General features: G+C 39.0%; 2 protein-coding genes and 1 long non-coding RNA gene across 4 annotated transcripts in view; all 3 read right to left on the reverse strand.

Moving 5' to 3' along the window:
* Positions 1 to 4,429: 4,429 nt before the first annotated feature.
* Positions 4,430 to 14,486, reverse strand: LOC111859702 (P2X purinoceptor 5-like). 2 transcript variants are annotated; one of them, XM_023842654.2, is made up of 12 exons: positions 14,081 to 14,486; positions 12,556 to 12,706; positions 11,663 to 11,734; positions 10,227 to 10,302; positions 8,525 to 8,621; positions 8,227 to 8,307; positions 7,296 to 7,437; positions 6,830 to 6,966; positions 6,394 to 6,487; positions 6,238 to 6,303; positions 5,773 to 5,855; positions 4,430 to 5,069 (listed from the first exon to the last, which is right to left on the reverse strand). In XM_023842654.2, the coding sequence occupies exons 1-12, from the start codon at positions 14,215 to 14,217 to the stop codon at positions 5,009 to 5,011; spliced, it is 1,197 nt and encodes a 398-aa protein (XP_023698422.2). In that variant the 5' UTR covers positions 14,218 to 14,486; the 3' UTR covers positions 4,430 to 5,008. The 2 variants fall into 2 exon arrangements, 1 of the variants encoding a protein (XP_023698422.2); XR_002841872.2 differs by lacking the exon at positions 4,430 to 5,069 and having other exon boundaries at positions 6,238 to 6,325.
* Positions 14,487 to 16,635: 2,149 nt separating this feature from the next.
* LOC140579184 (uncharacterized) lies at positions 16,636 to 17,923 on the reverse strand. Its single transcript, XR_011983346.1, has 2 exons — positions 17,519 to 17,923; positions 16,636 to 16,950 (listed from the first exon to the last, which is right to left on the reverse strand). It is a non-coding gene; the product is annotated as an uncharacterized lncRNA (long non-coding RNA).
* A 2,428-nt stretch (positions 17,924 to 20,351) lies between these two features.
* itgae.2 (integrin, alpha E, tandem duplicate 2) overlaps positions 20,352 to 22,886 on the reverse strand; it is a 38,052-nt gene continuing 35,517 nt past the window's right edge. Inside the window, exons 27-32 of the mRNA XM_023842670.2 lie at positions 22,739 to 22,834; positions 22,612 to 22,632; positions 22,406 to 22,486; positions 22,185 to 22,259; positions 21,835 to 21,951; positions 20,352 to 21,736 (exon numbers count right to left, since the gene is read on the reverse strand). Of these exons, the coding sequence (XP_023698438.2) occupies positions 21,653 to 21,736; positions 21,835 to 21,951; positions 22,185 to 22,259; positions 22,406 to 22,486; positions 22,612 to 22,632; positions 22,739 to 22,834 (474 nt within the window). The 3' untranslated portion in view covers positions 20,352 to 21,652. The remainder of the gene's footprint in view (positions 21,737 to 21,834; positions 21,952 to 22,184; positions 22,260 to 22,405; positions 22,487 to 22,611; positions 22,633 to 22,738; positions 22,835 to 22,886) is intronic.

Here is a 22,886-nt window from a genome sequence, read left to right on the forward strand (position 1 = left end):
ATTAGCAAAGGCTAGTCTTGCCTTTTTATTCTTCTTGCTGATGACAGGCTGGGTCACTTCAGACATGACACTTTATGTTGAGATAAATTCGTGCCCTGTCCAGCATTGAATTGGAGAGCAATTCCAGCTGCAATGTTGAACTGATTTCCCACAGTCTCTCTCCCTGTTATCCTATTCTCTTGCACACTTATCTTACAGTACATGGAGAGCTGGCCCTTTTTTCAGGACTTGGATGACTGACCTTCTTTGTACAGCTTCAATACTTTAGAAATGATGCTCTTGGAATAACTAGCTTCTATTGCAACAGCTGGGAGGGTAATTTCATGAGCATTCGTCTGAACAACCTGACGTCATAGGTTGTCAGTCACCTTGGGCCCGCTCCCCATCTTGCAAAATGTGCAAAAAAATAATGAATTGGGGTTGATATTTCAAGAAACTGCCAGACTAGAACCAAAACCTGTCAGGTATAACAAATCATTTTCTAATTTTGATCACAGACCTTCTTTGAATTGAGGTAAGTATTGACTTCGTAAATTACAAAAAAAATTACTCGGTATTAACCAGTATTTATTAATAATGAAGATATTGGCATTGGTCCAACGTGTTAATTTAAACTTTATCAATATTTAAAATAAGCAGCACCAGTGCTAAAGACACAACTACTGAAATAAGGGAGATGATTACATTGGACAATCATTTTCCATGATGGAGGACAAGGGATCTCACCACTTAGAAGAGGTCTGAAAGTACCCCTCTGCGACTTATTTGTAATTCATTTGTAATCTTGTATTTTGTTTCACACGATTACATAAAAAACAAAATAATGTCATTCTGCTAATCTGTGCTGGCACAACCTAATATATTCAAGTCTTTTCCTGGACCATTTTACTGGGGTCCAAGGTATTTTTATTATACTTCTACAAACCCCATACACCAAGCATTTTGAAAATATTTACAGGCTAACCCGCTTATAATTACTGTATCAACAAACATACACTCATACATCTACCATAACTGCATAACTTACTGAGTACTCCAGCCATTTAAAACTCTCAAATCATTTTTTTCTTAAAGACCAATCCAAAGTTGATGAGAGGGTCATTTTAAAGACTGGGGTGTTTTGATGTTCTCTGTACTTAAAAATCACTGGCAATTTAGCAGAGAGAAAGTAGAAAAAATGGCAAAAGGCATGACAATGATTGAAAAAGATCCATAAATGTTTTTTTTAGTTATTGTCTTAACAAGCAAGGCATTGTATGGGTGCCAAACTGGAAATTATATATTTTTTTTTAAAAAGCATTTGATCTTGTGAATGTGATAACTCAAAAAATATTTGATGGATCTTATTACTACTTCACAACATTATATGGGATGAAGATCTACACCTAGTTTTATTTTCAGACAAACTGTGGCAGAAATGAAGCAGCAGCACTGTGTGGCAGCAAAAGGAGGAAATGGCAGCTGGCTTCTCTGCGCACGGTTTAATGCATTGTAGCCACACACAAAAAAAATACTGTCTGCGGTCCCTCTGGGGCTCCATATACAGTATACTGTAGTTGTGTTCAAAATAATAGCAGTCCGACATGACTAACCTGATCAATCACTGTTTTTGTTAGAAATTATATTTCTACATGGCAAATAATTTACTAGTAGGTGTAGTAGAGTAATGGAAAACCAATAGACCCAACAGTCATGACAAGCATGCTGCTGATTATGTGTAACAGAATCATTACTTGAAAGGGGCATGTTCAAAATAATAGCGATGTGAAGTTCAATTAGTGAGGTCATTCATTCTGTGAAAAAGTAGGTGCCAATTATGGGCCTTATTTAAAGAAGGAAGGCAGCAAATGTACATGCTGGTTATAGTACATTTCTCTCTGAAATTCTGAGTAAAATGGGTCATTCCAGACATTGTTCAGAAGAACAGCGTACCTTGATTAAAAAGTTGATTGGAGAGGGGAAAACATATAAAGAAGTGCAGAAAATGATAGGCTGCTCAGCTAAAATGATCGCAAATGCTTTAAAATGGCAACCAAAACCTAAAAGACGTGGAAGGAAACGAAAAACTACCATTGGAATGGATCGAAGAATAGCCAAAATGGCAAAGACTCAGCCAATGATCAGCTCCAGGAAGATCAAAGAAGGTCTAAAGTGAGTATTGTTGTCAGATGACGCCTATATGAAGTCAAGCTATCTGCAAAAAGCCCCCGCAAAGTCCCATTGCTGAAAAAAAGACGTGCTGAAGAGGTTACAGTTTGCCAAAGAACACATTGACTGGCCTAAAGAGAAATGCCGCAACATTTTGTGGAAGCAAGATTGTTCTATTTGGGTCTAGTGGCTGCAGACAGTTTGTCAAATGACCCCCAAACACTGAATTCAAGCCACAGTACACTGTGAAGACAGTGAAGCATGGTGGTACAAGCATCATGTTATGGGGATGTTTCTCATACTACGGTGGCAGGCCTATTTATCACATACCAGGGATCACGGTTTGAATACCTCAAAATACTTAGAGGTCATGTTGCCTTATGGCGAAGAGGAAATGCCCTTGAAATGGGTGTTTCAACAAGAAAACGACCCCGAACACATAAGCAACATCTTGATTCCAGACCAACAAGATTGACTTTATGGAGTGGCCAGCCCAATCCCCGGACCTTAATCCAATAGAAAACTTGTGGGGTGACATCAAAAATGCTGTTTTTGAGGCAAAACCAAGAAATGTAGTCCAATCAGGCTGGAATACCTGTTCACAGGTGCCAGAAGTTGGTCGACTCCATACAACACAGATGTGCAGCATTTATCAGAAACAGTGGTTATACAATTAAATATTAGTTCAATGATTCAAAGAAAAACAAAATCTTAAAACATTTTTCAGTTCATACAGTGAATCTTTGAGTTTAAGAAGAATGTGGACACTGCTATTTTTTTGAACAGCCTAATATTCCCTTAGCTTCACTTTCTGTAAAGGAATAACATAAATGTGATGAATTTCTCTTCTTGTTTTGATTTGGAATAGAATTTGTAGTGTTCCCAATGCATTTGCATGTATGGAAATAAAAACTATTATAAGGATTTTCAGCTTTATTCACTTTTTTTAGACACACTGCTATTATTCTGAACACAACTATATACCATTTTACAGTTCTATTATGTCACAGAAAATGTTAGTCATAGTGCAAATGAGGAATACCATCCATCCATCCATCCTTTTTCTTATAACCACTTGTCCTATTCAGGCTGATGGGGGGGGGTCCGGAGCTTGATCCTGAAGCTGCAGGTGCAAGGCAGGGACAACCTAGGATGGGGCACTGACCCATCGCAGGGTGCACACACACACCATTCACTCATACACCTATGGGCCTATGGAGTTACCTATTTGGTAACTCCAATTAGCCTCAGCATATTTTTGGGGTTTGGGTGGAAACCGGAGTACCCAGAGGAAACTCCACAATGACATGGGGAGATGCATAGAACAGAGATATTTAGACATATGAAGAATATGAGGTAACGCTTCACATTAACTGCACCTTCATAATGCTTTTATATCACATAATATATGAACGTTCAGTACACCTTCATAATGTATTTATTAAGTATTCATAAAACATTCATAAACATCATGTATACCTTAACATCCTAACATCCCTTAACAGCTGTAATATACATTAATAACAAACATTATATAATAATACAAACATTATAATTGTATAATCATGTAATGTTTGTTATTAATGTATATTAAAGCTGTTAAGGGATATTAGGTGTAATGTTAACGTGTACTTGCATGCTGCTTATGAATGTTCTATGAATCCATTATGAAGGTGCACTTAATGTAAAGCATTACCAAATATAAACATAAATAATATATTTACATATGAACATTAAGACATGCAGTTAACCATCTAACTGGAGGAGAAAGATTCTGCAAATTAGCATATAAGTGGCACATGTAATAAATGCACAAGTGTAGCTTCCAAAATGTCACAACAAGGACTCAGAACATTCAGGTAAACATACATTTATCGTTTACATTTCCAAAAGATCCATTCACTTCTAGAAATTGTACAGATTGGCGAGTGTGGAACAAGTACAGATTAGATGGTCAGACAAAGTGACAGCGTTATCCTGGGAATAAAAAAGTTGCAGTTCCAACAGTCCTCCTTTGTAGTTTGGTTAGTAAGTGGATGTTCTTTCTGCCAATTGAAGCTTGTTTTTATGTGAATTCACTTGCGCATTCTAAGTAGTTCATACTGGTACAATAGATTCTGTATTAACTTATATTGTTTATGCAGCCTCTAAAACGTTGAGGGAACAAACACATCTGACCTTGGTGAAGCTCGCAGTATTTAGCATGATCCGTTTCAGTGAAGACGTGGCCTTAGGCCACGTTTACAAACAATTGTTTAATCAAAAGAGGTTTACTCAGACATATGAAAGGGAATGCTTTAATTTTGTATATAATAAGCACACAGCAGTGACATTAATCATACACAGATTAACACCCTTGTGGGGCAACTTATAGGCTTGACATTTGGGGAATGCAGTCTGATATTGTTTCACTTACAAAATGCTCATATCAAAAAGCATTCAGGGTTCATGGTTCTCATCTACTAAAAGTGCAATCAGTGTGAGCACAGTACATCCCATCTGAAAGCCATGCCTGTATCTCTGCTGCCAGTTAAACTGGGTCTATTTTGGTTCTGATTGAGAGAGTGAACGAGAGTAATGTTTTTGCTGCAAATTCTGTTTCATGGCTAAATCGCAATGGAACTTCACACCAAGCTTACTACTGATGAAGTGAGAATCTTCCGTTGTCCAGTCCTTTGGGGATCCCCAAAACCATACCACCTATTTGGTGCTCAGAGTGTTGGTGGGAGTGCTGGCATGCTAACAGATGAATGTGTATGCGTACTTCCTCTTCCTGCTTTGGTATTGGAGCTCCAGAAAGCCCCCTAGCATGACATTCCCTTCTGGTGGCCTGCAGAGGACACCTTCTATCCTGCAAGATCTATTTCACAGGATTCTTCTGTCCATCTGTCCCATCTATATCCTTCTTGCTTTTATCCTTTCTGCAAAGAAACAGATGAGGACACTCATTTCTTGTAAATCTGCAAACAAATGTATCCATCCACTCTCCTCAACTGTTTATATAATCATGTCAGCATATTGCATTATCCATGGTGATGGCCAAATGAAGCTTCATGAACCATTTGCTGTATTTTTTGACCCCACTACATGGTGCTGTTGTTTTGCTTTGGGATATTTTTGACCCCTTTTTTGTACAGAGAGCACCATCTAGTGGAGTTAGAAAATATAGCAAATAACTCATCAAGCTTCATTTGACCATCACATATTATCCAAATAACTGCAGTGCTTGAATAGAGCAATTATTAGCTACAGACCAACACTTACTGCACTACAGTTTTGCACAATAATATACTCAGGAACTTAAAATCTTTCAGTTTCTGTAGACATTTCTTTCTCTTTACTTATAATGAAGAAATATATTTAAAGGTACCAAGGTATGAAGGTAGCTTGATATGTAAGATCTGAACAATTGTTCTCTATCATTTCACAAAACTTACTAAACTTAAAATATATTGTTTAACACCAGTGACTGCTTTCATAGTCAAATATAACTGAAAACATGTCAATAAATATAAAAATATGAAACATACAAATCATCAATCTATGAAGAATCAGAAATGTGAAATAACAAAGAATATATCCCTCAATATGTAAGGGTATGCAAACAACACTGTAAAAGCATACTTTGTTAATTCAAACTTCTTCTCTCTGTAGAACGTGCTCTGTTTGATCAGGTACAAAAGTATCAGGTCACAGAAGAAGGCACCCTGAAAAGTAAGTATTGTTTATGAGAGGAATCCATTTCCTTTTTTTAGGAGAGACAAAAAACTCTCTCAAGCCTCACTGAGAAACAGAATACAAGGCATACCTCAAAAGTAACAACCTGATTTGTATGTCTTGGACGAGGTATTACTCATGTTCCACTGAGATACTGTATTTAAAATTAGTTTCAAAACCTGCAATACACGGTTAAACATCCCCAGATTCTGAAGAAAAGCTATTAAACTGCCCACCCCGTATCAGCAAAAAAGGTGAAAACCTTCACTTCCCTGGGCAGGCACTCGGGGTGAGAATGTGAAATGATCAGCTACTGTGTCAGCGCTTACAGAGATCGGTACAACATTTTTTATGCATAAAATGAATACTTACAGCTCCCATTAAAGCAAGACCAGAGCCAATATTAATTATTGTAGGGATGATGTTAAACTTTCCAGCCTGAAAATAAAACAGACAATAACTGAAAACAAGGTAATCAAATGCAAAGTTTCACAATGTTCTGTGTCACGGTGAGCAAGTTATGCGTACCTTTCCATAAACCAAGATGTCAAAGCGGATTCCATACACTTTAACCAGTGTTCGGTACGTCTGCCCAGCTGGATTTTTGAAATACTTAGCAAATCTTGGTAAGAACAGTGTAATGATATATCTCAATGACCATAAGGATTAAAAATTTCACAGTAGAGATATGTGTCCATATGTTCACCAAATACAGGAACAGAATTCAATGCAGGATCCATCACATTTAATTACATTTCATATTTCATCACAGTACCGGTCCTAGACAAAGTGCCACCCTAGGTGAACGTGACTGCCAGCGCCCCCTGTCTGAGACCATGTGAAACTGGCTGGCAAGTCAGCACCCCCCCCCGAAGTTGGTACCATAGGCAGCTGCTTATGTCACCTGTAAGATTGACCGGCCCTGTGTCATTATATATTTCTACAATTTATGAGAATACTGTACCTGAAATTGTAGCCAGATGAGACTGAGCTGGAGGCAGAGTTGACATCCAACCGAGCAAAGCTATAGTGGGGGTTACATTGGGAGTAATCCCGGTCCAGATCACAGTTCCACTCAATCATAATGCCAATCGATCCACCCTAAAGGAAGGCAATCATAATCACAACAGATCATATCACCCATTACAGGACACTTTATCTGCTTTTTCCCTTCAAAGCTATAACAATTTGCTAATGGAGAATTTTTTCAGGGAAACCTTATTCTTACCCACCTATGGTACATAATGCATGACGGAATGTATTGGACCAAAAATGGCAGTTAAGATAAGGAAATTTCCAAGAATGCGTGCAGACTAAACAAACAAACCAGCACTGTATATTATTATATTATATTATTAAATCCATAGTTAAAACCAATTAATCTTCTGGCCTACTTGCAAATTTTCTCATGGCAACAATACATGACTTACCTTAACAGCCATTTCCTGAAAATTGTGTCCTGCCCATCTAACTATATCCCCTAGGCGGAAAATTGGGCAATATGGGTGCTGGATTTTGTCATAGGAACATTTCTTTAGGTACTGGTCATCATTAGTTTTCAGTACATTTGATCTGAGAACAAAGCAAAGGAGAGTGGTATCCAATTAAAATTTTCAATAATTTGATGGCCAGTAATGAAGCTTTTCGTACACTTAAGTTCTATGCTTTTGTTTGAAATTGTATGCTGAAAACAAAATGAGTTATTTGATATATGGTAGTACCCCCGTATCTGCGGTTTCAGTATCTGCAGTCTAAGTCAGTTTACCATGTCAAATGTGAAACAGTATGTTGTTCATCAAGCACTCATCAAAATTTATGATATTTAAGTACATTAAAATCACGTTATATATGTGGTCCGCAGATGGTTCGCTATTACCTGCGGTTTTGGCTATCCACAGTAGGTTTTGGAACGTTTCACCCGCGGATACAGGAGGACTACTGTAAACTTTTCTGAAGGTCCCATCCTTTCAAATTAGTCCATGATAGATCAAGTGTAATAGTTTTAAATTTAGATTGCTCCATGACCCTGACTAGAATAAGCTCTCAAAAGACTGATGATGATTTAGATATGAGTAACTAGATAGGTTTTAGCTTTGGTGACACAAGTCATAAGAATCTATGCATGGAAAGTACTTACTACTTAAGCATCTGTCATAATCATAAAGACTTCTTTGTAGTTCATACAATATTTTATTCAATAGAAATTGTACAGCTAATAACCAGCTAACATGCTAGCAGCTAACATGACGTCATCTCTGAATATCTTCCTGCTTCGTAATTCTGGAGCAGAAAGATCAGGAATTTCAATAATTCCAGTCTTAGTGTACTCTGTGGAACACTGGAACAGCACAAAGCACTTACTTTGAAAATCCAAATTTAGGAAACTGGATGAAATTTTTTATATAGATGGTGAAGTTTTCAGCTCGTCCCAACACTGGTTCTCTAAGGAAAAACATAGAGGTGTTATGCATGATAGAGGTGTTATGTCTATTGTAAAAACTTTTATACTTGTTACTACTGGATCATAATTTGCAATAAGCTAAATGGTAGAGAATCTGTTTCTTTTGAGGGACACACAAAGAATTATACCACAGACCAATTACACAAAGGCACTGTGAGGGAGCAGTGTTCATGTTTAGGTGTTGAGAGTGGTACTTACCGTGGTTGACGGCCCCTCTCAACTGGACACCAACTATATATCTCACACGTGCCAGTGGAGTTTCTGTCCTTCTTCAGGCACCGGCCACTCTTAATTCCTACCAGACAGAACAAATTTCATTGGGTGTTAACACGATACACACAGCTCATTATCATTTGTGTGTTTTTCATGTGTAAAGTTAGGTAAATTCATAAAGCAGTGGTTGCCAATGCAGTGACTGCAAGTGACTAGTAGCCTGCAGTTACTAAGTATCCTACATTATACTGACAAATCGATATATTCTTTTTGTATGAGTATGATTTCGTCTCAGATGATAAGTGCTGCACTGTCATGGTGTGGTGCAGAGTGGACATGAAAGGATAATGAATTACAAGCCCATCCCCTTGTACCTCTCCAAATAATTTTCTTTGTAGAAGTAGCTCTCACTGTAATAAAGTTTGGAGACCCCTAGTATAAAGTATACACCGGTCAGCCATAACATTAAAACCACTGACAGGTGAAATGGAGAAAAAGTGATTATCTCATTACAATGGCACCTACATTATATGGACAAAAGTATGGGAATGCACCTCTTAATCACTGAATTCAGGTGTTTCATACAGACTTATTGCCACAGGTGTATAAAATAAAACACCTAGCCATGTAGTCAGGAAAGAATGTATTGTTCTGATGAGCTCAGTGAATTCAAGTGTGCTTCTGTTATAAAATGCCACCTTTGCAATACGTTAGTTTGTGAAATTTCCTCCCTGCTAGATATTCTATGGTCAATTGTAAGTAGTGTTATTGCAAAAGCGAAGTGTTTAGTAATGACAGAAACTCAGCCACAAAGTGGCAGACCACATAAAGTAACAGTGCGGGTTCGCCAAGTGCTGAGGCACACATTGCGAAAAGGGAAAGAACACGCTACTCTGTTGTTTGGTATAATTGTGTGCACCACACTGAACATGGACCAGAAAAAGCAAAGGAGTGTCTGAGGAGCTCAGCAGAATGATAATTGATAACTATGCTAATGGTAAAGGCTGTAAGATCATCTCCAAGCTGCTTCATGTTGCTGTGACTACAGTTGGCAATATTATTAAAAAGTATAGAGTCCATGGGACTGTAGCCAACCTCCCAGAATGTGGATGCAAGAGTAAATGCAATCCCAGGTTGATCAGAAGGATAGTGTGGATAGTAGAAAAAGAGCTGAGGAAACCTTGAGCTCCAAGGTCAAGTTTTGTCACTTTCTCATCGCACCATCCGCTGCATTTTGAACACTAATGGGCTTCATGGAAGAAGACCCAGGAGGGCACTACCAGAGCATCCTGGGGCGAAACATACTGCCCGGTGTCAGAAAGCTCAGCCTCAGTCGCAGGTCATGGGTCCTCCAACAGGAAAATGATCCAAAACTTACAGGACTTAAAGGATCTGTTGCTGATGTATTTTTGCCAGATACCACAGGACACCTTCAGAAGTCTTGGGGAGACAATCCCTCAATGCATCAGTTATTCTGGCGGCATAACAGGGACCTACACAGTATAAGGCAGGTGGTTTTAATGTTATGGCTAATCGGTATATAAAATGAAAATAACATAAATGTATATGAACTTATATTTATAATTTACAGTAGTATTTGTATTCAGGCTATGTTTTTCAGGTACAAGCATGGTCCTGCATCAGTAATTCATTTAAAGAAATATCTCTGTTGTTCACTAATTGTTACCATGCCCAGCCACCACCATCTCTCCTTCTGCACAGTCTACATTCTCAGTACAGCGGCCATCTGGGACCCTGGAACTCTAAAAACAAAAACATCCATGTTATTGATCGGTTACAGTTTGATTTGCTTTAAAGGCTAGTTAGCTTTCAACACAGTTTTCGAGTCAAATGGCTTATAAACACCCTTAGGCACTGTACTATGTCTTGTTTAAAGCAGAACAGTCATTTTACTGCATGCCAATAACTCACAAAAGATTCATCAGGAAAATAAAACAGTTTACACTTGAAATCACTTTTGTATATACAAACTCTTGTCCAGGGTGGAAAATATGCTGGAATTGTGCCCAGCTACCTTATGATTATAGCTCCATGTAAGGAAAGATTTCATCAGTTGACATGTACATGGCTTTCTGTAAGGCGAGGTTCTGTGGCAATTTCTTGACCAGGAAACAATGATCTAGGCTGTCCTACCACTTCACCTATATGCAAACTTTGTGGTCTCATGGTCCATTCTTAGCTAGGGTGCCAGTAAATTAACTCTAGCATGGTTATATCCAGAAAGATTTCAATATTCTTCAATGTTTTAACTTTTCCTTTGCTTGAACCACTAAAAACAGCAATTGACTTAAAAGAGTGGGGAATGCAGTTCTTGCAATAAGAACATGAATGTTTTTTTCAAACATTAAATTACCAATACTAGGAGAACTCAGTGAAGGGGCAATGCTATTTTTGTTGGTATTTTTCAGAATCAAGAAATGCTTTAAAGAGATAATTATGAAAATGTGATGAATAACAGTATGAAAAGTGAATGTAGAAGAGTAGTTTCAGAAGTGCCTCTTGAAGTGCTTCCTTAAAATAATTTCAGTTGCATTTAATGAGAAGTGAACAATAAATCATGGTGACCAATACAGAAAAGATGAGGACTGCACCACTCTCTTTTATTACCATCTCCATTTTGGCACATTGAATGCTTACCTAGCTTTGTAGGCTAGGGCTTGAAGTATCTCATACTCTTTGTACTGACTTTTTGCTACTCATTACTGAGTCATTGCTGATCTGGTCTACTTTTGGAACAGTAGCCAACCATCCATCCATACGTCTACTGTATAAATCTTATACACTACAAGGTTGTGGTGGACCTGGAGTCTATCCCAGGAAGAACAGGACATAAAACAGGGAACACACTGGATGGCATGTGAGTCCATAGCAGGTACACACTCACTATCAGGCCCTCTTAGTAACGAATCATGCTTTTGGATTGTTTGCAAACACAGGAAGAACAGGCAGTGTGATTGACATTAATGAAGACCACAGCCAGCATCACATGAAGAGTAGATTTTAACTGATATTTAACCAAAACTTTCACAGCTACAACTAACTAATGCAGTCTACTGAGTACTAAGCACTGATTGTAAAGAGTGACTGTTCAACCTCTCTTACCTCAGCACAGTATCCAAGCACCTGTTTTGGTGTCTCAATAAAGTTTGTAATGATGAAAAAGACCTTCTCCCCCTGGAAACACACACACACATCAATATTTTTTTCAAAGACTGCTACTTTAATTTATTTATTTTAAATAACAAAAACCTCTGAGTTATAGAAAAGAAGAAATTACCCATGAATGTTCTTGTTTACAGCAGCTAAACAATAAGCTCATAAGGTGTGTTAAAGCTAAAATTTTTGTAAATGTCGTAAAGTAGAATTCTAAATTAACGTACAAGTAGCTGGCTGGAATTAGTCCATGCTGACAAGACAGAAATCATGTGACCAATATAATTTATAAAACTTAGCAGGCAATAAAATATTACACTGTCCATTCCAGAATAAATGTCAATAAGGAAAAATGTAAAATTCAGGATAGCACCCCCTGTTGAATATCTTCTTTTTCTGTGTTCACTGCTTTCTGTGTTCACAAGCCCCAGTCACTTTACTCTGCATATTCCCAAACAATATAGGTATATATTATGTATATTCTATGTATGTATGCATACAATATATACATATTTTTATGTATATGTTATGTTTTACATTGTCAGGTACTTCTATTTTTTTTTTCTTGAATGGTTTTATCTGTGGTGGATATGTATGTTTTATATTTTTATCTAATATACTTTTGTTTTTTTTGTTTGCAGCATCTGTAGGAGTGAACAAACTAAGAATTTTATTGTGTAGATTCCATACATACGACAATAAACTACTTGAATCTTTGTCCTAAAGAAAGTATTGTGTGCTCCATATAAATTCATTAAACTATTACAAGGAACATGCTTTAATTTTGTCAAGCTACAATATGTATAAGCTATAACAAAAAGGAACTTAATTCATGCACTTACCTGGGGGGGAATGACATAATCTTCCGGCCCCCAAATATGTACTCCCGTCTCCGTGGTATTGGTGAGTATCACACCCTTAAGTTTAGTGATCACTGAGCTCTGGATAGATTCCTCCACTTCCTGGTAGCCTTTCTTTGTCAGGAAGACCCACCTATACAGGTGCACTGGATATAAAACTTCCAGATTCCAGCACCAATCAAAAGTCTGGATACATTTTCAATGCGATAATGACCCTAAGCACACCTCAAAGTATAACAGTGTAAATACTGTTATCTGGTGAACAAGGAAAGAGATGGAGTGCTGTGACAGATGACCTGCCCCCCACAATTCCCTGACCTAATATGACCTTATAGAGCTGGTTCGGGGTGAGCAGGGGGGTTTCTAGCTATTGAAAGGATCAGGGGCTAAGTCAAGTTTACCTGGGGCTTGTCTTTTTTTGTTTTTGAAGAAAAATGGGCATCAGGGCTAAAATACTAGGGTTAAAATACTCTGGGCTATAGCCCCGACTGATCGGACCTAACAACGCCCATGTCGAAAAATAAGAGAAAGGTAGCCAATTTGTGCCTAGAACTTGTGTAAACTCCTTCAGCACTGTTGGAGAAACATTCCAGGTCGCTGCACCTAGACGCTGGTTAAAAGAATGTGGAGTCTGCAATGCTGTCATCGAAGTAAAAGGGGGTTATTTTGAAAAGTGTAAAATTTGAGAAATATTTGTTCTGTTGATCGTTGCAATATTTCATATGTATTATTGGCCTTTTACTTTGAGGTGAATAACATTAAGTGTGCCCAGACTTTTGACCTGGTACTATATAAAATCTCATATTTCTCTCAGAGATGCCTTTGTATATGAATAGATTGAGAATAAATTAAAATCTTTAAATTCATACCAATATTACTACATAGAGGACTTTGTTAGTTTTTTTTTTAAGTTAGCCATTTTGTAAACAGTAAAGGTAAAGTTTCACATTTAATGAGACACCAATGAAACACAAATTCTAACCTAAAATGTGGACGAAGTTAGTGTTATAAATTATCTTTAAGTGTGCTGACATAAGGAAGATTTCATGTAATAAACTTAGCTTAAACAAGGGCTCCTATTACAATAAAAAGCTGCTCCTTGAGCTCGATAAAAATAAAGCTACCAGACAGAGCTCTGAGGAGAGTAGGGCATTCTGAATTAGCACGCCGATTGCATACGTACACAGCTTTATTATAAGCTTACTTTAAAGGGCAAATGAAATCAGCTTTTATTTCGATAATGAATTGTTCAGGTTTTCTTTTCCTGTTTATTTTTTGGGACTCTCCCAAAAATGAATTCCGATAAATAAGCAGGCTAAGACATACTACCGATACGCCTCCATTAAAGTAGTAAACATTACTATTTCTTGGATATATTGCTGACGTCATAATTGCCAAGTAATACTCAACATGCCTGTTAAAAGACACAGGAATCATTGACAAGTATATTGAATGAATTGTATAAGCCAAAAAAACAATGGTATAAAGCGAAAAACAGACAGCTTACCAGACGATATACGCCAGGATTGCTAGCTGCACAAATCTATACAGGACGCCGACTTTCTTGTTTTTTGCAATTACGTATTTTTCCGTTTTATAGTCAAATACAGAAAGGAAATAGCCCCGCCAGCCGGTCCCAGCCATTCCTGTTAACTGCCGCCTATCGCCAAGTAAAACTCCCACAGGAGAAGTGGTTCGCTCCTGTTATAATATTACACACATTACTGTTAAATGCGGTTAAAACTGCAATTACCTGTGTTTATAGTTATCATATCAACTGTAATTAAACTTGATTCTTGTTTTGTAGATAGTAAAATTCTGTACAAACTGGTAAGTGATAAATATTAAATTTGTTTAATCCATCAATCCTTTGTCAAACCTCTTATTACAACCGGAGTAAATGTCTGGCAATATCTGATAATTAAGGTAAAAATTCGAATGAGGTGATGTAGCAGTATAACTATAAGTGGAATATAAATAATCAGACATTTATACAAACGTGCGAACAGCTGCGACGTCTCACGTTACAACAGTATTGCATTTCTAGCTTAACGGCCATGTCATGTAATATGTAAAAATAGAAGTATGACACACGCATACACATTAATATATATTTATTTATCAATAAAGTTCATCATATATATCAGGGGTGCAAACTGGGAGAAATAAAGTTTGCACTCCAAGTTTCTGTTAGGACTCGAGGTAAGGAGAGAAGATCCATAGGGCAAGGTACGAAGAAAGGAGCTTTATTAAGGAAACTTTACTTGAGGGGGCACAAACTTAGTAGTGACTGAAGTACAAATCACGAACAAATATAGTAGCTATTTGAGATAAAAAATGCCTCATGATTCATTAATGATGAACAAACATGAGATCAGTATTTCACTTGTGTTATTCATTACTTGTTCCTTCGGTGGTTCTTTAGTAGTTCCCAAAGATTAACAGAATTAACAGATATAGTAACAAAGATAGCAACTGCTTGGGGTAAAAAAAATCCATCACGATTCATTAATGATGAACAAACATGGTTAGTATTTCACATATGTTTTTCATTATTTGTTCCTTCAGTAGTTAACAAAGGTTTACAGAATTAACAGATATAGTAACAAATGCAGTAATTGCTTGATATGTCCCAATTTATTAATGATGTAACAAACTTTGTTATATAACGTGTTGGTGGTTCTTGTGAGTTGTGATGGTTGTAGTTTGTGGGTTGTGTCCCTTTAGAGCTGCCATAGGGCGGTAGTGCTTTGCCTTTGTTTTTTTTTTGTTTTTTTTTTTAAAAAAGAGAGAGAGGTGCAGGGAATTATTAATACAAAGAAATGAAGTGTTCAGTGACCGAGGTGGAGCTCGTGTTATTATTATATTATTAATATAAAGTTAGGTGAACCTGGAGGCTCGGTCACAATTATGAATGAGCATGAGATCAGTATGTAATTAAGGCTTAGTTTGTTGGTAAGTAATACATAAACAGGCTCTGCTGATAGTGGGACGATGCGACAATGCACGAGAGGCCCTGAAGACAGACTATGCGAGTGCACCTTCTGGCAGCCATCGTATTAGCGATGGTGCTGCTGTGCACTCTGTGTCAGTCGGTGATGGAGTCGATAAACTTACTGACAAGGTGCATTTCCTTAGGATGGAAATGAAAGAGATGTATGAGGAGAATCACAGACAGGTTTGCAGTAGGGGGTCCACCATACAGACGGGGTGGACACTTTCCTGATTGTGATTCCCAGTTGACTGAAGGGGGCAGCCTGTAGCAGGACCGCTGATCGCAGTACCATGGGGGGTGCAGCCCTAACCGAAGCTGGCGCTCTTGACGAGAGGGTGAGCAGGGTAAGCGAGTGTGCAATTTTTGTCACCGCACCGAGTTAATGACAATAGTCAGCAGGGAAACAGAGTGTAGCTGGTGCCAAGGCCCAGACATCAGCTCGCCTTCATATGGGCCCCATGATGCTGGACACTCCTACTGGGGGATGTGAGATTGACACTCATAAGTGTGAGCAGCAGACTTCATATGTGAAAGGAATTGTGGAGGCACTGAATTAGCTCTCCTGGTGGACTCAGTGGCTTGTGTGTCTTTAATTAGTGCTGATTTTTGCATGTCAGTTTCGGCACTACGGAGTCGCCCCCTGACTAAAAACTACATTAACTCCCGTGCAGTAAATGGACAAAGGTTGGACACTCTGGGTACCATTACTGTGACTTTCGCCTTGGGCCTGCATTCTGGCAACATGTTTCCCATGTCTTAAGAGAATCAACTCAGGCTGTGCTCCTTGGGCTAGATAGATAAATAGATAGACAGACAGACAATTTTATTAATCCCTCGGAAGGTTCCTCCGGGAAATTCAGTTACTAGTAGCAACATAGCACCATACAACATACAAACAACATACATTTACTAGTGCTGTCAAATGATTAAAATTTTTAATCAGATTAATCACAGGGTTCCTGTGGATTAATTTTGATGAATCATGATTAAATATCATTCATTTTTAATCTATATTAATCACATTTAATTTTGCATGAGCAAACAGACTCAAGAAAAAAGGGAATATATATGCACTTAACATGTTTATTGAACATCTTGAACATGAGTCGGATGCATTCCATCTGCCACAGAAGTGCAATACCATGGACCCATATCAAAAAGCAAGATTTTTTGCTTAGCCGGACAACTTGTCGGATTTAAGGTACCTCAGTTTAAATGGTCTTTATCTTCGTTCGCTTACAATTAGCACGAACTACCGTAAATCCGACAAATAATCCAACTAATCATGAAGTCCAATTCTAGCCCGGTTAATTGCCATTGTTAGCAATATCAGTTGATAACACATTACGTGCGGTGCTTTACATATAAAACTCCGTAGCAACCTAGACAATTACATGGAGAAACCTTAGGAACACCAGCGCGCTGACACACAGGTGCTCACAGACACATGCTCACGGACACACACTGTCTTGATCGGCTGTTGTTTCTGGGCATGGGTTGTAAGGCTGGTTGTGTGTGCTGTTCAACAACATTTAATGTTTGATGGTCGTTGTGATTAGTACAGATGTTGTATGTTGTCTTTCTCTTTTCAGCAGACATGGAAGCAGATTATCTGTTTTGTTTTTTTCTTGTTTTTTTCTTGTTTTTTTCTCTTTTGTTTTTTTTCTGTTTTCTTTCCATTCCTCTCTCTCCCTCTCTCTCTCTTCCCTCCTTCTCCTTTGTCCCCCCCCCCCTCCCTCTCCTTCTTTTGAGGAAGTAAATAAAAATATAAAATAAAATTAAAAATAAATTAATAAATAATAATTAAAAATAAAAATAAAATAATAATAATAATAAAAATAAAATAAATTAATAAATAAATAAATAGATAGATACAGATAAAGTAGTCCCCCGCAGAGGGGGGGTGGAGGAGGGAATATATTAAAAAAAAAAAAAAAACTCCGTAGCAACACATCCACAGATAAGTTGGACGGTATAGCGTGTGCGACCGATTTAATGAGCCACAAATGAGAAGTAGTGCTTAAACAGTATAAGACTACAACTTTCCCTTCTGTTGATAAAGGGCGCAGCCATCTTGGATTCTGAACTCGGGATCCTCTGTGCTGCTCCGAGATATTTCTCGGATGTCCGAGAAACGCCAAGAGCAGAGAAACGGGAGCGCATGTAGTCACTTCCGGCTTCAAAACTCCGGAATCCGACTCGGAATACAAGTTCCGAGGGGAAATGGAACGCACTAAAACTACCTGAAATGGGTTGACAGAGACATTTCAGTGATTTTGAATCATTCTGTGCTGCAGATGGGTTAATTGCGTTAAAAATTTTAATCAGATTAATCATGATGATGGATTAATCCGCGTTAACCCGTTAATTTTGACAGCCCTAACATTTACACATAGTACAATTATGAAATCAAAGATAAAAGTATAGGGAGAACCATGCACTGTTAGACCTGAGCCGGAGTATGTTGCAGTTATGGGACATTAGTGTTCCCCTGCTACAGAGCAGGGAGTTAATCCCTGAGTGCTGCAATGTGTCACTGACCACCACTATAACAGTTCCACCCTTGAGTGATGCCATGGTCCCAGTGGCCCTACATGCCCCAGTAGGCACACTGACGGCTGCTTATTTCGATGGCTATATGGAGCCAAATGTGCCATACACAACAGGACTGGTGGTAGCCCATATAGTATCCAGTGTGAGTGATGGTGTCACACTGGCTCGTGTGCTCAACCCTACAGGTGTACCCATTACACTAAAGCAGGGGTTACACATGGGGGCGTTCTACCCCATCGGGGACGCTGATATCGCGTCTCTCTCTCAGACTGGGAAGGAGGAGATTGGGGTTTTTTCACCCCGGTTGTTTCCAGTCACATTTGATGAGTCTCCTGTTACAGTGCAGCAACGAGCAGAGCTATTGGCACTGCTGCTCAAGTTCAACGATGTGTTCAACCTTTCTAAACTGAATACAGGCCGGTGTACATTTGTAAAGCACTCTATAAGGGTGGGTGATCACCCCCCAATCAAACAGCGTGCCTATTGCTCTCTCTGGAGAAAAGAGCAGAAATCGATCGTCAGGTGGTTGGGCTGTCTGTTGGAATCCCTGAACATCACCAGTAGTGCTTGTTAGAAAGAAAGGGGGTGAGTGGAGGTTCTGTGAGGACTATTGGAAGCTGAATGCCGTGACATTCAAGGACTCCCATTCTTTTCCCTGTTTGGATGACAGCCTTGACGCATTAGCTGGATGCACTTGGTTCACTACCCTTGACTTTTCTAATGGGTACTGGTGGAAGTGGCTGAGGAGGATAGGGAAAAGACAGCCTTTGTGACAGGGAGGGGCCTATATCAGGGGCAAGCCATGCCTGACCAATTCACCGGCTACCATTCAGCAGATGATAGAGCTGGTACTAAGGGATCTGCCGTGGCACATCTGCATGGTGTATCTGGATGATATTTTGGTCTACAACCTGACGTTTGCAGATCATCTTTCCCACCTAGAGGAGGTGCTGTCCAGAATCCAATCAGTGGGCCTGAAGCTGAATCCAAAAAAATGTCACTTCACCAAAGACCATGTTGTATTTTTAGGCCATGTGGTCTCTGGCGATGGCCTCATTCCAGACCCAAGGAACACAGACAAAGTACAGTCCTGGCCCACCCTTCATACCCCGTCTGAGGTCCGATCATTTGTGGGCCTTTGCTCATACTACAGGCGGTTCTTTAAGAACTTTTCCCAACATGCTGCACCTTTTAATCGCTTGAGCGGTAAAAACGTGCCCTTTAAATGGAGTGCATTTGAGGCGGCCTTTTCCTACCTCAAGCAGGCTCTCACTTCTCCTTCTGTTGTGACTTTACCACACTTAACTTTCCTTTCGAATTTATACCGACGCCTCGAGGGAGGCAGTGGGGGCTGTCTTGGCACAGGACATTGAGGGCCTGGAGCGAGTGGTGACCTATGCCAGCCAAGCCCTGAATAACATACAGAAACGTTGGGTCACCTTTGATCGTGAACTCTGGGCCATAGTGTGGGCTGTACGTGAGTTCAAGCATTACGTTCGGCTGTCCTCATTCACGATAGTGACTGACCATCGTCCCCTTCTGGGCCTCCAAAATATAGCCCTGGAAAATGACCCCACAGGGAGGAGGGGCTGGTATATTCTGCAGTTACCAGTATACCAGTATATATCCACGTTACCAGTCCCCCATCTTTTGGATCCCCCTGCCCATTCATCCAGTTTGAGTTCATCCCCTGTGGTCGAGCCCCCCCACCCGTCTTCTGGGTTGGACGAGGCAAGACTTCGACTGGATACGGGGTTGCCAGAGAGACTGTTGCTGGACCCCGAGACAGCGTGGTCTCAGGCCGGACAAGTTTTGCCGCCTCCTGCACATCTCTCAGACTTTGTGGTTTACTGAATGTTCTGTTTGCTGTTGTTTTGCTTGTTTTGTTCTTTGTTTCATGTAGACGTATCCTCTTATTGGTACAGCTCTGTGCTCTGGAATTGATTTGGTTCTATAATGGACACCCAGAGTTTGTCATTTGGTTTTTTTTTTGTGGGCTGTGGACTTGTGGTTTTTCTTTCCTTTTGTTGAAACAGGGACGTTTTTTGTGGGGGGGCATATGTAATAAACTTTGTTATATAAAGTGTTGGTGGTTCTTGTGAGTTGTGATGTTTGTAGTTTGTGGGTTGTGTCCCTTTAGAGCTGCCGTAGGGTGGTAGTGGTTTTTTTTAAAAAAAAGAGAAAGAGGTGCAGGGAATTATTAATATAAAGAAAAGAAGTGCTCAGTGACTGAGGTGGAGCTCGTGTTGTTGTTTTATTATTAATATAAAGTTAGGCGAACCTGGAGGCTCGGTCACAATTATGAATGAGCATGAGATCAGCATGTAACTAAGGCTTAGTTTGTGGGTAATTAATACATAAACAGTAGCATAATACTACGTACATTATTTGTGCCTTCTCAAGTGAAATGTTGCCAACAGCATAAACACATAAAAGCAAACGGTCCACAAGGGGCCCAACAAAGGCAAGTGGGTTACAGAAGGACTACAACTTTCTAGATCAGACCTTGAAAACACTGCTGTTATTCAATGGAATGCACGTAATTTTCTCTTTATATATAAACTGTTAAAATTGTAGGCTGTATATTGCATGTAACATTGCCTCTTTGTCTCTTATACCGTAGTTTAAAAACTTAATTTTTTTTTCTACTTCTAGTCAAGTTTAAATTGTAAATTCCTTATTCTATTTATATATTACTTATTCTTTGTGACCTATTTGTTCTTTGTACTATTTTTAAACTGGAGCCACGTCGTCTCGTCTCTCTGTATACTGTAATGTATATAGCAGAGATGACAATAAAGTTAACTTTGACTTGACTTTGACTAAAAGGGTTGGGACTGAACACAGGGAAACTAAAGGGAAACACATGAATCTATAGGACTGACAGCATGCAAGAGAATAACACACAGCAGTAACATTAACACAGAGCAGGCACAAATATAGACAAGGGACAAGTATGAGCTAATTACTAATTACTAATTACACAGGAGGGACTCAGGGCTAACACTTTGTACTCAAACACTAGAAGAGACTAGGAAAAAGGGCTACATGATATTACTACAAATCTAAACGAGGTAGGGGTAACCAGAAACAAGGATACAAAAACAAGAACCTATAGTAAAGATACAATAACATATTATCAAGGGGAAAACAAAACTAATAATTAAACACGATGGTAGGGTATCACAGTTGCTCAGCCACACGCTTAGCCCATCCAGACATGTGGTGGCACAGTGACACCTGCTGGCCAAACAGGGAAATGACAGAAAAGGACTGGCCAGGGATTGATCCTGACAGTTTGCCCTGAGTAACTGTTAACCTGGAAACCACTGACACTTGCATCTTTAGAAGTATCACCTGAATGAATGAATGTGACATTAAAATAGCACTTTCCTAGACACCTAAAGCGCTTTACAGAAGCAATGGGGAGCTACTTCAACCACAGTTGCTATCTCTGGCCAATTTCTGTGGTCTGTATTAAGTATTTTAAGTTTACTTAAATGAAAAGCACATTTTTCCTTAGTTATGTCCTTAGCTGTCATCCAAAGATTGGATATTATGAGACTCAGTTTGGGCCTTCCGACTCTCTTGGTATCGTCTTCGGAAAAAGCCACACTGAAAAGCACAACAGATGAGAGATATTCATTATTGAAGTTTGTAAAAGTTGGGAATAGGATGGAAGGAGGAAAGGAAGGAAGGAAGAAAAATTGTACCTGGAACAAGATGATGATGATGATGAGCAGAAGAATAAAGCCTCCCATGGAACCTCCTACTATGGCAGAGGTTGAACTCACCACCTTCAGCTTATTAATAGTCATAGTCTGAAAGACCTGATTGACACAAAAAATCTCTGGCCAGTCAATAATTTTCACAACCTTAAAGGTCTATATGGTATGATGGTATATAGCGGGGTCCCCCACAGTTGACAAATTTTACCGTCAGCACCCCCCACCCCAGAGACTTTTATTAGGAGCAGTGGCCCTTGGCTTTGTGTTATCAATGGAATCTGGCCTTGGGGGAAAAGTAATTGGGGAACCCTGGTAAACAGTATTGCATACTTTACCGGTTCATACGTTTCTTCTGCTTCATACACCTCCTGATCAAAGCTTAGTGATGCTGTGGCTTGTATGATAGACTTCTGCCATGAGAAAACACATTGATGTAAAAGTTAATAATAAGTAATCTCAACAATGAGTAATCTCATTGGCTAGTAAATTACTAGATAACTCTCAATTTTAAATTCTTTCTTTAGGACTCTGGACCATTCATACCAATCCACCCTACCTGAATCTCCTCAATCACGACACTGCCCTCAACCACAATTTCTTTTGGCAGCATGCTGAACATGCACCGGATGGAAGAGTCCTTAAGTAAATGTAACACACTGTTATTACCACAGTTCTCAGGATATGTGGATAGAATTTTTTTTTAAATGGTGGAATACAGAATATTTGTAAAACAATACAAGATTTGGAGGATGTGGTACTTACAGAGTTCGAAGTACAATTTTCCTGAAAGACATCAAGGGAGCAAAAATTTAATGGCAGTGGGATTTCACAGGCAATTAGAATTTACAAGGCATCCTTTAAGGTTTTGCTTATAGTAGGCCTACTGTACCTTCAACACAGACTTCCTGATTTTCAGCTCAGGTGGTGAGAGCAGTATGTTAATGGTTACTGTGATTATAGCATTGTATTTGTTATCTCCCATGATCTGTAACATCAGAGGCATATGCATTGATACATATTGTGTCATACAGATTTGT

The sequence above is a fragment of the Paramormyrops kingsleyae genome, chromosome 17, assembly GCF_048594095.1.
Source record: "Paramormyrops kingsleyae isolate MSU_618 chromosome 17, PKINGS_0.4, whole genome shotgun sequence".
NCBI lineage: Eukaryota > Metazoa > Chordata > Actinopteri > Osteoglossiformes > Mormyridae > Paramormyrops > Paramormyrops kingsleyae.

Excerpts from the sequence above, each read along its gene's own strand:
- LOC111859702 (XM_023842654.2), bottom strand. The coding sequence starts at position 14,217 with ATGGCTGGGACCGGCTGGCGGGGCTATTTCCTTTCTGTATTTGACTAT. Across the intron at positions 10,303-11,662 it reads TGCTTGGATACTGTGCTGAG|AGTTCCAGGGTCCCAGATGG; the intron begins GTAAGAGAGGTT and ends TTTTGTTTTTAG. Across the intron at positions 6,488-6,829 it reads TCATCTGGCTACAATTTCAG|ATTTGCTAAGTATTTCAAAA; the intron begins GTACAGTATTCT and ends GTTCTTACCAAG.